This window comes from Pygocentrus nattereri, chromosome 10 (assembly GCF_015220715.1).
Source record: "Pygocentrus nattereri isolate fPygNat1 chromosome 10, fPygNat1.pri, whole genome shotgun sequence".
Lineage (NCBI taxonomy): Eukaryota > Metazoa > Chordata > Actinopteri > Characiformes > Serrasalmidae > Pygocentrus > Pygocentrus nattereri.
In genome coordinates this window covers 35,102,933-35,117,718 of record NC_051220.1, presented here as the reverse complement: position 1 = coordinate 35,117,718, position 14,786 = coordinate 35,102,933, and the positions used below count along the sequence as shown (strand labels likewise).

At 40.3% G+C, this 14,786-nt stretch overlaps 2 protein-coding genes across 2 annotated transcripts in view; one reads left to right on the top strand and one right to left on the bottom strand.

Moving 5' to 3' along the window:
• LOC108423461 (solute carrier family 4 member 1 adaptor protein) overlaps positions 1-3,954 on the bottom strand; it is a 14,529-nt gene extending 10,575 nt beyond the window's left edge. The window contains exons 1-6 of the mRNA XM_017690768.2: positions 3,104-3,954; positions 2,064-2,277; positions 1,836-1,964; positions 1,686-1,746; positions 1,088-1,227; positions 420-580 (exon numbers count right to left, since the gene is read on the bottom strand). Of these exons, the coding sequence (XP_017546257.2) occupies positions 420-580; positions 1,088-1,227; positions 1,686-1,746; positions 1,836-1,964; positions 2,064-2,277; positions 3,104-3,907 (1,509 nt within the window). The 5' untranslated portion in view covers positions 3,908-3,954. The remainder of the gene's footprint in view (positions 1-419; positions 581-1,087; positions 1,228-1,685; positions 1,747-1,835; positions 1,965-2,063; positions 2,278-3,103) is intronic.
• A 473-nt stretch (positions 3,955-4,427) lies between these two features.
• supt7l (SPT7 like, STAGA complex subunit gamma) lies at positions 4,428-11,055 on the top strand. Its single transcript, XM_017690769.2, has 5 exons — positions 4,428-4,533; positions 6,505-6,997; positions 7,306-7,630; positions 8,452-8,689; positions 9,863-11,055. The coding sequence occupies exons 2-5, from the start codon at positions 6,567-6,569 to the stop codon at positions 10,123-10,125; spliced, it is 1,257 nt and encodes a 418-aa protein (XP_017546258.2). The 5' UTR covers positions 4,428-4,533; positions 6,505-6,566; the 3' UTR covers positions 10,126-11,055.
• Positions 11,056-14,786: the final 3,731 nt, after the last annotated feature.

The following is a 14,786-nucleotide window of genomic DNA, read 5'->3' as shown; positions in this document are numbered from 1 at the left end:
TGTGTGTGTGTGTGTGTGTGTGTGTGTGTGTGTGTGTGTTTCACTGCATGGATGGGTTAGATTGCAGAGGTGAAATTTCCCTATTGTGGGTCACTTCATCGTAGATTCTACCATAGCAACGTACAGTATGAGAGCAGCTGGGCTTCAGTCTGCATTACCAGATATAGATCAAACTGGGAAAATGGGTTAAAGGTGTTACAACAAAAAAAAGTTTAGAATTTAATCTAAAAAAAGTTAAGCTTTTATTGTGGTAATGTATTATTTCCCTGCACTGTGTGTTAATTTTGACAGCCCAAATTACACTGTTATCATGATAATATAGCACAACCTTTACTTAACCTCAGAGAACATTTGGTGTGACCCTTATTTGCAATGTTGCTTAGTCGATACAGAAAGATACAGGCCACATCGCTCTTTACCAGCGAGTCATAGGTATCAGGCTGTTCCTCAATCTTGCCAGCCTTTTTCATGCGCTCTTTTCTCTTCCTCTCCACAGTACCCGTCCGGTCCAGGAAAGAATCATCGTCACTGTCATAATAGTCATCGTCCTCCCAGTTTTTCTTTTTACGCTTGCGGGACACTAGAGAGAAAATACAGAGACTAGAATCATAAGGCTACATACACCTACATAAGCTTTCAACTTTTCATAACAGACATAAACCTACACCGATGTTCAAAAAGGCTTGTTGTGGTTCTAAGTGTCTCGTCATCACACTTGCTGAGGTGAAATTACTTCAGAATTGACAAAAGCAGCCTTTGACACATGACGCTTGCTGGAATATTTTAGAAATATTTATGCAGGTTTATATAACTCATGAAAGGCTTATGTAGGTGTCATGTAGACTTACAAATGCTGCCCTTCAGTAAAGTGTTACCAAACAAACAGCAGCAACGGAAAGATCTCAAAGATCTCAGCAAGATCTCAAAATCTTCTCCATCCTCGTGAGACCGTGGGGGAAAAGATTTTCACCAATTCCACCACACTGATCTCTTGATGACCAAAGGTGATTTGGCACAAAGCACTGCATTTAAGCCTTGAGTCTTCAAAAGCATGATGGACGCTATCAGATGTAAGCTGGCAACCAACCTGCTTCCTGTCTCAGTAATCCACGGGCCTCTAGCATGCGGCAAGCCTCCAAAGAGCACTGAATAGCAGCCTCCTTCTTCTTTCCAGTGTGTGTGACTTCAGCAACCAGCTGCCTGCCCATAGCATCGTCCACTGGCAACCTAGAATTAAAGAATCAGAATCTGCTTAACACAAAATTACTTGCCATTATGTCACAGAGAACACAGACTTTACTATGTCACATAATTGTACTGAACATACATGACTTGAAATTTGTTCTATGAACGTTATACAGTCTTATGCAGAAGTCTGGGCACCCCTGGTCAAATTATATTTTGTTGATTTTATAAATGAAAATGGACATCCTCTACAGAGAACACACATCTGAACACGTTAAAGCACAATTACTGTTTATATTCTGAATTTAACATATTGGAAAAAAGTCACGTAAAATAATTACAGTACATTTTATATTTTATGCTTTATTTTTCCAATATGTTAAAGTCAGCAGATAAATACCAAAATGCTATAATCTTGTTCACTTCACTCAGCAAATCAACAAAACATGTCAGTTGACCAGGGGTGTTCAATCTGTTGAACGTGCTGGCATAATGCTTACTTTATTCTGCAGAGCCAGGTGCCATGGCCTTTGTCCTCATATTCAAACTCCAGTTCCTCCCCTGAAATTACAAAAACACTAAACTGCAGTCATATTTGAAAAACCATCACATTATGCTAAACATAAGTGACTTTGAACTGGTCACACTACCTTCTCGATCATAGAAACCCTGCAAAGCCTTTTTAGGATCCTTCAGGTATGCTGCTTCCTGGTCCTCTTGAAACTCTGTGGCAAATGGATTCTCCTCACCCTCATCCTCCTCATGGGCAGGCTCCTCTCCTGAGTGACGGAGAAAAGGAAAAAAGTTTATAAAGTCTCTAAGCTTCATAGTCCTGTGAGATCAGGAATAACCAACCCCAAAGATTATTCTGTGTTTACCCATCCCCCAGGAGCAGCCCATGTCTTCTGAAGAATTTCTTCCAGAAGACGCTGTCTCTCCATTCTTCTTATCATCGTCATCATTATCATCGTCATCATTATCCGAGCCATCTCCCATCATCCTCTTTTCCAGCTCTTCTCGCTGCTTCCTGGCCCGCTCTCTCAGCTCTGTTACAGTCAGCTCCGACTCTGCTTCCTCATCAGACTCAGGACCCTAAAAATGGACAAACATAAGGCACAAAACAAGAGAAATCACAATCCCTCTGTTTCATTGTGAAAAATGTTGGTCCACATGTTCGCTGAGTTTGCCTGCATACAAATATAAAGATTTTTTGCACTTAAATCTACGACTAAAAATGATGTTTTATCACTTTTTAACCACTTTATCAAATTATAAAGGCTACTCTGGACGTACTAAACAAAATGATATACAAAGAATCGACAAATGTAAAAGCATAAAAATGTGAAATAACTAAAACAGTCTTTGGGTGATGTGGGGTGGGCTGGAGCATATCCCTGCAGTCACTGGGCGGAAGACAGTATACACCCTGGACAGGTCACCAGTCCATCGCAGGGTGGTTTAGAAAATGTGTGTATTTGCTTCTAATTGTAAAATATTTTTCTCAGTACTATTAATATATATATGCACATACATACACACAAACACACACTAATATATATATATATATATATATATATATATAAATATATAAATATATAAAACACACATAATGTATGTTTTTTTTATATATGCACATCCATACACACAAACACACACTAATATATATATATATATATATATATATATATATATATATATATATATATATATATATATATATATATAAAAAACACACATAATGTATGTTTTTTTTTATATATGCACATCCATACACACAAACACACACTAATATATATATATATATATATATATATATATATATAAAATGTATGTATGTATGCATTCATATGAAAATATTTCAGAGGCATTCTTCGCATCATGCTACATTTAGTTGTCCAGCATGAACGGGTTGACCAACCTGGAGAATGAAGAGCCTGGTGCTCCCCCCAAATTTCAGGACGTGTCCAACCCTCAGCCTCATGTAGGTTTTGGGGGGAATCTTGTTTTTGTTCACAAATGTCCCATGAGTGCTGCCAAGATCATAGACATAGAACCCTGCCTCTTCCCCCACGACCCCGTCCTCTCCGGCCAGGCCACGGTACTGGACCACCGCATGGTAGCGGGATATGGAGGGGTGCTCTAGAGACACATCACAGACAGGTAAGCGGCCCACCACGAAGTAACTCTGCTGGCTCAGAGGGACAGTGTCCAGTATGGCTCCATTCTTTAGGAGTTCGAAGGAGTAGGGGATGCTGGCCACGCCAGCCCAGGGGGGTTCTGTGTATGGAAGAGGAGGGAATTTACCAGCTGGGGGCACTTTAGCAGCTTTTACAGGGGCTTTTACATCTTGCTTGGGTTTGGCCTGGCCGGGCCTTTCTACAGTAGCAGGAGGCTTCTCTGATCCTTCACCCTCACATAGAGGCTGGGCAGAGTCTTTAAGGGGCGCCTGGTCCTCTGGAGCGGCTCTCCGGGCTCCAGTCCCGCCTCCCTGTCCGGCTGTGCCGCTCTCCGCCTGGCTCGCTCTCTCGGTCTCCGCCACTCCGCTCCGTTTACCCGCCACGGAGGGCGCCGCGAACACCTCGGGCTTCTTAAACGGGTCCGCGGCTCCCTCTGAGGGCTCCGAGGGTCTCCCTGCCTCCTTCATATCACAGCCCTCGGTGTCCTCCTCTCCGGTCCGGACCGACAGCTCCTGGTCCGTGTCTGGTCTCATGGTATCCTCCATGTTTGTTTGGTGCAGCCATTTAAGTGCTCCGATCTGCTGATTGTTCGCCAAAACAACAGTGCTAATGCTAACTAGGTCCAAAACCACGCATTAAAGTACTAAATATCACGTTAAAGCCGGTATGAAAACTATTAAAAGCCAATTTATTAGTTTAGCATTCCACAAAGCTGAAGTCAGCTTCTTATTCGCCAGCTTCTCGCTCGAATTTTTCCGTTCCACCTTAAATCGTGCAACAGTCGCATTTCTGGCGCCTGTCGCTAAGCTAAAGCTGCACCATTTAAGGGGGAACGGGGAAATTCAAATAAGAAGCCGCTGTTTAGGTAGTCACTTTCACTCTCACCTCTTACTGATTCTTTATATTACTTCTTATAACCCATAACGCTACATCGATATGAAAATAAAGTGGAAATGAGCTTTAAAAACATGAATTAAAACATTTATTCAGATTATGACTAAGAATCAACGCATGGCTCGTTTCTATCAGTTGTATAGGAACTAATTACATATATCTATGCAGCTACACGGAACCGTTTAATAGTGTACTCACATGGTGCGGATGAGTATCGAAACATTTTATTAGTAAATATTTCAGGATTAACGAATATTTTTCACTTTCCTTTTTCAGGGTACGTATTGAACAACGCCTGCAGCTTTATTTTTCATCTGTATATTTTTCCTAAATGCAGGCAGTTGGGTAGAAATCAGACTGAGCTTCGTTCAGTGTTTTCTTTGAAAGTCTGGGCACTTTGGCTGATCTTAATCCACTCACAGTTTCTGTTTGTTTGAGCCATAAATGGTTGCATTTTAGCTCATTTTCTTCTGCAAAGTCCGTCCATTTAGCTGTCAAATGACCGCACGCAGGCTGTGTGTTTGTCCTAATGATGAGCAGTTGCGCATGTAGATATACAAGTTATCTCAAAAGGTTAAAGGAGGATTCCACCAGTTTTCCCGAAATTTCTGTTGAGTTTAGTCCTTGAGATGTAAACAGTCATTCAGAGTGGTATGATATGAAGTGGTTCATTGTAGAGAAGCTTACAGACTCAATGATGCTAGGAACCAGGGGTCGTCATGTCTACAAAACAGACAAAGTCATTTTCTTTAGTATCCAAAACCAGCAGTGAACCTAATTACACGAGTCTTCTGAGTTTTTATGTAATGTGGATGATGGATGATTGCCGTACAACGTCCTGTGTACCCCTCTGTCATGAGTGGATCAAAGTGAATGCATTTAAATCCATTTTTATCTAAAACTTTATCACAGAACTATCATAAAACAGTATGTCAGACATCAGGCAGCATATCTAATAATTTAATGTAATAACTATCTGTGAGGGAGCTTTTGGGGTGGATGTCTAGTTTTTATCACCACCACTGAGAACCATTCTGACTCTCTAGATTCTCTAGAATTGAGCATTTCACACCAAACCACACCTCAACCATTGAATTATGTAGAATTTTTTAAAACACTGGAGATCCTCTTTAAATGAGGCTTTAAGTGAGGAGGTTGCTATATAGAGTGAGCTGCATAGGGAATATAGTAAAACATTTGTACAACCAAAACTTTCACTGTATAATGTGCTCTATGCACAGCATTGAAATAGGTATCTACTGTTGAAGACTGAATCTCAAATAGCTTGATGGCGCTTAGCTGTTTATAATGTAGTGCCATATATTTTTCTGCAACATAACAGTGCACCAAGTAATGAGACAGGTAATGAAAGCTCTCTACTGAAAGATTGGATGTCCAATCATTTTCTGTTCTGTATATAATATCCTACAGTCTACTGTATCTCAAATTGCTACCAACTCTCTATATAGTGCTCTACATAGGTCATAAAATAAAAGCCTCTACATGCAAATGGGACACTAGATGAATAAGTAGTGTAATGTATTACATCGCAGTCGTGAAAATGTGAGCCATGTCATAGCTTTAGGGTAGATTTGTACCTCAAAGTACAAGTAGTAAGTGCAGAGCAAAGACCTAGGTTTAGTTTCAGGCTAGACACATGAGGTGCAACAGCTTTGAACAGAAAGACCAAACTGAAAACATGAGTTCTGTGAAAAATCAAATTCAACACAATTCACTACCGCATCCTAAACATTTTTGATAAAACCAAGACAAATTTGATGTCCAAAGTTTAGTTAATCTCAAATACTTATTGCTTATATTGTTTCTGACTCACATGATATACCAGGTTTCAAGACAACGGCTGCTACCATTTTCCACTATGCAACATACTTCATCCATTTATATATTGATAACAATATATCATACAGTCTCAAAAGTGAAAATACTTAAGTATTTTCTTAAGTCTGAGATTCCTAATCAGTGTGCATGCCAATTGCTATAGCTGATGCTAATCAGTGGGTCAGCTTTCATTTAATGTTTGCTACATCAGCTCCAGTGTAAAATTATAGAAGCAAACCTTGGCCACCAATTATGTCTTGGCTGATCACAGGGGTAATCGAACTGTTGCTTTAAGCCCTGGTGGAACCTGCTAAAATATTCTCACCTTTAGATTAGAGAAATCGATGTCTTTGGAAAGAAACACAATTAAGAAGAATCTGTTTTTTTTTTTTTTTTTTTTTTTAAAAAGATTGCCCTATACAGTCTCCTAGAACCGGCACACCCATATAGGTGTGAAAATCTCCAGGAAGGATGATGCGCTACTGGGGCGAACTCCCGGTTGCATCAGCCCCTCCAGGCCGGAGCTCTTTTGACCTTCTGCAGCGAGAATTTCGGCAGGTGGAGATGCAAGACCCTCCCCTGCACCAGCCGTCAGCGCAAAGGCCACGGCCCACCACCATGCTGGACATCCCCTCAGAGCCCTGCAGCCTGACCATCCATACGGTGCAGCTTAGCCAGCATGCCCGACGCCTCCGCAGCCTTCTCACTGCAGCTCAACTGGGCCAGCAGCCTCACGCAGCTGTATCTGATGCTCAAGGCCTTCTCAGACCAGAGGATGTGGAGTCACTACCCCCACGACCGGTCACTCCAGCAGCACCAGATGACCTGCTGCCTCTGGACAGCAAAGCTCCTTGTGAACCTTTCCAGCTGCGGCACAGCGACCCAGAGAGTGACTTCTACAAGTAAGTACATTTTGCATGCTGCCCCTATAAAAATGAAATATATGCTGTTTTCAGTAGATTCCAAGTTGAAATGGAATTGTAGTATATTTTCAATATATTACTTTTTTAAGTGCACAGTATCTCAGTCCATCAGTTGATAAAATTGCAGTTGGTGTAACTTCTTAAGTAGTCTGACATTACACTAGCCTGTTTACCACCTAGGGAAATCTTAATAGGTTTGATTGAGTAGCATAGACTTTTTGCATTTCATTTTCCATTACTTTGTGTGAGGTTTTTTTTCCTACTTTCTATTGTCATTTCTCTCACAGAGGTGAAGGAGAGCCGGTGACAGAGCTGAGCTGGCCCTCCTGCCGTCAACTTCTCTACCAGTCAGTTGCTACAGTGTTGGCCCACGCTGGCTTTGAGTCAGCAAATGAGAGTGTGCTGGAGACCCTGACTGACCTAGTCCATGAGCATTACCTTCGGCTGACCCGACTCCTGCGCGTAGCTGTGGACCGTGAGGCTCGTCTGGGTTCCACCCCATTCCCTGATGTGGTGGAGCAAGTCTTCCATGAGGTGGGCATTGGCAGCGTTCTCGCCTTGCAGCGCTTTTGGCAGGTCCGCATCAAAGACTACCACAGCTACATGCTTCAGGTGAGCTATACTATCCTTTGATTCACACTCAATCAGCATGACACAAAAACTGCCTGTCGCAGCCTCCGTTTGAAGGTAGAATTTTCTTGCTTTTTTCTTTCTAGTTAATTAAAAGCAAATAACTTGCAAAGGTTTTGTTTACATAAAATGGCTATTTCCTAATACATTGTCCATTTTATCACACTTAGTCTTATGTGTATTTAAGTGTTTTCTGTGATATGAAGAGCAGATTTTGCGTAAATATTGATTTCACAGCTGTTTTCCAAATAGTTGTTAAACAGGGATTCCACTGATTTCTCTGTTTCTCCACAATTCAGAACTTGAGAAGCATATTCAGTGTGGAAACATACAGACTTTGATTTCTTTACAGAGTTGTTGATAGAAACCACAGTGTCTACAATACAAATGAAGCCATTTTATTTACTATCCAAAATGACCAAAATTTCACATAATTATTTTCTGTGAGGGAGCTTTTAGAGATATTAACCTGTTCAGATGTCTAGTTCTTATCCTCAATATTGTGAACAGTTCTGGTCAGGGGTCTGATGTCCTCTTTAAAACGGCTTGGATGCTTATGAGTGTTGAAATCAAAATGGGGTAAAATGTGTGAGCTTTAATGTTATATTAGTTTTACAAGCATTGTCACATTGACATTTTTACCTATGTTTTCTTTTGATAATCTATAATGCTGTATGTTAGGTTTTCACAGAGAGTTGGAGAAAATCTTCTCAATTTTTTTCAAACGCATTTTGAAACTTGATGTAAAATGGCATTCACTGTACACAGTAAAACATCTGAATCCTTCCCCTTTTGGTACCTAGGTTAGTAAAGAGCTCTCAGAGGAGTACGAGAGATTGGTGAACCCAGAAAAGGCTCTGGAAGACTCCAAACCGCTCAAGGTTAAAGAGGAACCCATGAGTGACATTGCCTTTCCTCTGAGTGAAGAGCCAGAAGCAGATCTAGCCTCAGGGGACCAGGCTCTCCCCATCGGGGTGCTGGGGACATCCAGTGAAAGACTAGCAGGGGGTCTGGAGGAGGGACAGTCCCCTCACACCACAGGTACTCAGTCAGAAATGTTATTTGGGGTGGAGTTATGAATTGCTTATCCTTAACAGGCCTCTATAATTGTAAAATCTGAAATATATACATAATATATACACACCATTACAGATGGTGTATTACAGGGACAAAAATTAGAACTAAGCTAAGGGGTTGTTTTATACAATGGACAAAACAGTATAATGCGATTATGTTGCCATGTATTGGCATTGCAAGATATTTTGCCATATCTTATAAACACATTAGTGAACCCTTGATGGAACATTACCTATGGAATACTTATCTAGAATCTTATAGATGCTTATTAGAATCTTATATAACACAACAAAAAACATTTTGTGGTTTCTTAGAGGGCTCATTTGGCTATTGCGGTATTATGCCATGGCATATATTGTGCCAACAATTAACCTTTTAATGCTACATCGCCATGGCAACTCATGCTGCACATCTAACTTGTTCCAGGGCCAGTTCAGCATTTCATATCATAAACACCTCATAGCAATCAGGGCTGAGCTTCTTACTAATCAGAGATCTCTGGAGTTGAGGATATTTTTGGGTCACTTTTTTGTGAGACATTTGTGGAGTCTAGTGATGAATATCACTTTTCAGTAGAGGGAAACAATGCTGCATGAAGTCAATCAAAAGTCTGAATGTCCCCCAGCCAAATGACATGTATTGGTGATTTTCTAAATGAAAATAAGTGGACAAGTCTACCAGGAACAAACTTAAAAGTGGCATTTTACTACAAATTTAAATGCATTTCTCTCTTTTTTATGAAGTTTAACATATTGAGTAAAAAATAAAATCTAAAATGTACCATAACTTTTGTACAGGCCACATTTTATATTTTATTGCCAGTATGTTCAATTTTGTCAAATAAACAATAATTGTGCTTTAGAAACTTGCATACAACTGTAGGTATCAAGAATAGAAAAGTGTTGTTTCCACTGTAATAAATGCTTATTTTATACGTATTCATATATGTATTACAGAAAAAAAACTGTCCTTATGTTTCATGCGAATGTCTATTCATCATTAACGTCACCGTATCTGAACCTGGATGAACAGAGAAAGCTGTTAACTGCTGTTCTAAAACAGGACCACTGCAGCTGGATTTATGTTTTCAAGCCTCTAATGAGGCCCACAATATGCTGTTGTATTGTTTATGAACAGGACCAGCAGGAAACAGTTCCCCCTTGTGGCAGCTGGCCCAGGTGAAGATGGAGCCGCAGGATGGTGAGGAGGGCCAGGTGTCGGGTCATGGGGTTCTGGGTGGTGACGTGTTCGAGGAGGGACCGATGTCCACCATGAGTGAGTCAGGTATGGCTCCGTCACCCGGCGGCTCAGACGGCAGCTACGGCTCTCACTCTCCAGACTCGTTGATGGGCACCTCTCCTTTCAACCAGCGCCCCAAGAAGCGAATGAGAAAAGTATGATTGTGTATAGAAGGACTAATGGAGCATTTAAGATGTTTGTGTGAGCAATGAACATTTCTTTTGTGACATTTTGTGTTTTGTCCAGCAGACAGTGGATTGGATATGTGTGTGAGAGACTGTGGTTAAATGACATTGAGAGAAAGAAGGAGAGCAGGTATTCTCAGGCAATTGGCTGCTGGTCACTGTTTTACCCACTTACTCTGTTGGGCAATTACTTGTTTGGCGTGGTAAAATTAGCATCTGTTTATTGTAATGAAACGATCCAGGAATCACAACATGGGGAGTAATTATAGCCTGACGTCTGCTTCAAAACACACAGGGACATCAATCAAAGTATAATGGCAAATTAATTACAGCGCACATAAATCTGCATATTAAGTAAGCAGGGCTTTTTGGTACCTGTTAGCATTTTTTCAGTTGTCACAGTGGATGCAGACTGTTGTCTCCAGGCCACCTGCAGAAGAAAAAAACAGCAGCGCTGCGGCTAGATGTTAGCCTACCCAATTACACTGGCAACCTGTGATACCATCACAATTCAATTAGGGCAGAAAATAACAGGTGAGTTTTTCAGTTTAATCTGATGTTGGCTTTCGACTGCAGTTTTGAAACTGTCTCATGTTAATATGTCTGTTGTTTGACTTGCAAGCTGTGCTTTTGTCAACAAGAGAGTACCTTCCTTTTGGAGCTCAAAGCATCCTCTATTTGTATCGTATCAGTCCATCCAAAGCCTAGGATCAAGTGTTAAACAGATAATGAGGGGGTACCAAGCAGCAAGTTATTGATTCATTTTCGCTGCTGGCCTAAAGCCTGTATAATTTATAGACTATTTGAATTAGTACAGATTGTGTGTATTATATTGATAGTGGGTCTGTTTTGTTACGTTTGTATGTAAATGTTATTTTACAGAGTAAAAAGACTTTTAGAAATTCATGGTATTGCCACTGAAACTCATTGCTACACTAGTCCCTCGCACACACGTTCTTCAGTAGGTTTTGAAGACCGTTCCATCCAATGGATTACTGCATGTTTTTCACAACTTGCCAAGTGAGATGGCATCGTTAATAGACTTTCTATTTCTGCTTTAACCTCTTATGCTTGTGAGTATATTTTGGTTTTTCCATTTGCGTTCACATGACAAAATCGTAAGGCAAATTATTCAGCAACTGCATGAAATAAATTTCCTTTTTTTATTTTCTTAAAAGTTCCCCTCAAATTAACAGAAGGTGTTTTATGATCACACATTTTGCTATATGCTTACAGTTTACTGCTGAAAGCCAAAAATCTTAGACACTTTGTATTTTTTTTTATTTTTTTAATAAAAATAATTTTTTACGGAGCAGGTCACTGAAGAGACACTGTTTATAGTTTATAGCCCAGATTTAGGTCCGTTTTCAGTAGACAAAAGCTTCTTTAATTATGAAGTTTAAAAATTACATTATCCATCTATTTGACTGGAAAGAAGACAGTCACAGCTGTCATACAACATCCACCTTTTGAATGTAGCTTATGAAATATGAAAGTTCTGAAGAATATGACGAAGTGTGTTTTGGAACCACCGGTGGTTCTGAGGAGTTTAAATGGTTAAATAATATTAAAATGCCAAAGGAATAGTTTGAAGAAAAATAAAAGGAATTTAAAAGAATAGTTTGATGACAAACTAAATGTACATAATTTACCACAATGCACTCGACTACCAAACCATGTTGCATCGTTATTTTAGAACTGGAGCTGTGAGATTAATGTTGCTAAGACTGGGAATCAAACAATTTCCATAAACACATGCTCAGAATGTTTCTCAGCCTGCGGAAACTACATACACGTCTTAATTCAGGTTGCACAGACAAGTCAGTGTGGTTTAGAATTATCTACAAAGCAAATTAACGAAAGTATGAATGAAGTCTGAATGAAGTTTGAAGGCAGAACAGTTTTGGAAAGTGGGAAATTACGCCGATGATAATGTAGTTCTATTTGCTTAAATGTACATTTTTTTTCTACATAGTTTACATAGCTTATCAGTGTAATTTGAAGAAAATGTATGAAGATTCACTCCCGGAGTGAGAGCTGTGTTCGTATACTCGGCATTAAGTCAGACTCTTTCAGTTTTAGTGTTGGACTCCGCCAGGGTTGTGCCCTGTCTCCACTCTTGTTCGTGATATTCATGGACAAAGTGTCAGGGCATAGCTGGGGTCACGAGGGCATTATGTGTGGAGGCCGGAGGGTGGTGTCTCTGCTATTTGCAGATGATGTTCTTTTGGCTGAATCCCATGGATGCCTCCAGCCCTCGCTGGAGTGGTTTGCAGCTGAGTGTGAAGCGATTGGTATGCGGATCAACACCTCCAAGTCTGAGTCCGTGGTCTTAGCCCGAAAAAGGATGGAATGCCCACTCCAGGTAAGGGGAGAGGACCTGCCCCAGGTGGAGGAGTTTAAGTATCTCGGGGTCTTGTTTACGAGTGATGGGAAGAGGGATCGTGAGATCGGCCGCAGGCTGGGACAGGCGGCAGCAGTAATGCGGTCACTGTTCCCGGACTGAGCCAAAAGGCGAAGCTCTCTGTTTACCGGTCGATCTACATCCCAACCCTCACCTATGGTCATGAGCTGTGGGTAATGACCGAAAGAACGAGATTGCGAATACAAGTGGCTAAAATGAGTGGTTGACGATGATGATGATGTATGATGAATGAAGATTGTGTCATTGATTTTTCACCAAACTATTCCTGCCCATATATTTACTTTGGAATTTTTTTTCCTCAGTGTGAATCGACTGCATGCAGTCCAGGAATAAATCAATATCCGCACTGCAGACATCTCCATATTCTAAGCAGCCCCGCTTTGCTCTTCACTTTCTATGCTGCCCTGAGTTCAGAACACTCCTGCCAGTGAACAGGGTTAGAGAGAGTTTACACAGTTGCTCGGTGGAGTTTGTATTGAGGGTATTAGTATAGCTCACACAACGCCAATCTAATTGTCAGTGAAGTGTCCCCATGAGATCTTAGTGACCAGGGTGAGCTTTCAGCCGTGGCCTTGGAGCCCTCACTGTTAATAGGCTTCATTCAAAAATTATTCTCTTTTCATTCTTTTGAATAAAACACGTAGAGTATCCGATTGTAGTAACAGCAGGGGGCGGTGTTACGCAACATTTTGGCACCAGCGTGTTGCTGCCTCTCTCCAGGTGTTCAATATTTTTCTTGGCTCTGCCTGCCTGTATTGAACCTTCTGCCTTGTGAACAAGCAGCAATTCTGTTTGAACGGGTGGAGTAATCCATTCTGCATGTCTCCGATGGCATCTGTGATTTCTTTGCAGTTCTTTCTATATAATGAAAACATGTTCACAGAGCGATGAGATAATTATCCCCGAGAGGCTGCACAAATACCTGTATCTTCCCGTGCAAAAAAAAAAACAAAAAAAACCACAGTTACTTCTGTTTCAAAGGGAAGAGGTCCAATTTTCAGTCTTGTAGAAGTGCAGACACGTCCTTTCTTTCAATCAGATAAATGAAACTTCTTTTTCAAGTGATTGTTTTTATGGGCGCGCACACTCACAGTGGCCACCTGGCTTGTTCAGTGATTAGCATTCAGCTTAAATTTATGCTGTGGAACCGGTGGTGCTATTTCAGTTTGATATGCACCATCAGACATGGTCTTATAAATAGAGGTGTTAGAAAGGTTCTTTGGTGAACAACATTTGATTCCTAAAAGAACTAGTGATGCACAATGATATCAGAATAACATTCGTATCAGAAGATAACTTCTTAAAAAAATATTGGCATATGACAGCTTTGACTGATAATCCAAACTGATATTTGATGACAAATTTATTGTATTCTGGAAGAGCAGAACATTTCGGCAATGCTGGGCTGCTGCGATAAAATGTCTTCATTTTAATAATCTTGCTGCGTTTAGTATCGGATCAGATGTAGCCACTCAAAGAAGTATCTCCAAATTGATAACTTTACAGTAGAAGGCAAGAATGGTTTTAATTTTTAATGTGAGTTGATGTAAAAAGATTCTATTACAGGCAAATATGAAGTATTTCTATTGGTCCATACATCGTGACATTTTTACACAATGTACAGTGCAGCTGTTGAGCTCAAATAATGTAGATTCTTCTTGTTTTTTTTGTTTTGTTACAACCCTTATATTCCTCCACAATGCGAATCCAGGTTGATATAGCCACAATTTCTACATTTTATAAATATTTATGTATTGGCATCAGCAGATTTGAAAAAATATCAGAAAACAATAATGACACATCTCTCTAAAGACCCTTTCAATGCATGGTTCTTGGAACTATTCATTGAACGTAAATGTTCTGCACCAAATTAAGTGTTCCTGGAATCATATGTCCAAGCAAGGAAGCATTAGAGGAGCAATATGAAGGTCAGACAGGCTATACAGTGAATGGCTCTTAGGGACTAATGCACTAATATGGGAATTATGCAGTTCTGTGCAGTCAGAGAACACCCTTTATTTATCTGATATCTGGTCAAAACCACTGAAAATATATTTAAAAAAAAGCAGAAAACATAAAATTACGCAGAAGCCTCAACAACTAAATGTTTTTTTTAAAACAGTATTTAGTATGTTCACACTTTACCTTCATTACAGGTTACATTCTTTCAACTCACTGTCAGTGTTTCAAAGAAATCTGCAGGGGTGTTTTT

What these genes read in the sequence shown, in the direction of transcription:
- supt7l (XM_017690769.2), top strand. Translation starts at nt 6,567, where the DNA reads ATGATGCGCTACTGGGGCGAACTCCCGGTTGCATCAGCCCCTCCAGGC. An exon ending in CCAGAGAGTGACTTCTACAA is followed by an intron (nt 6,998 to 7,305) that starts GTAAGTACATTT and finishes TTTCTCTCACAG; the next exon opens with AGGTGAAGGAGAGCCGGTGA. An exon ending in ACCACAGCTACATGCTTCAG is followed by an intron (nt 7,631 to 8,451) that starts GTGAGCTATACT and finishes TTTGGTACCTAG; the next exon opens with GTTAGTAAAGAGCTCTCAGA.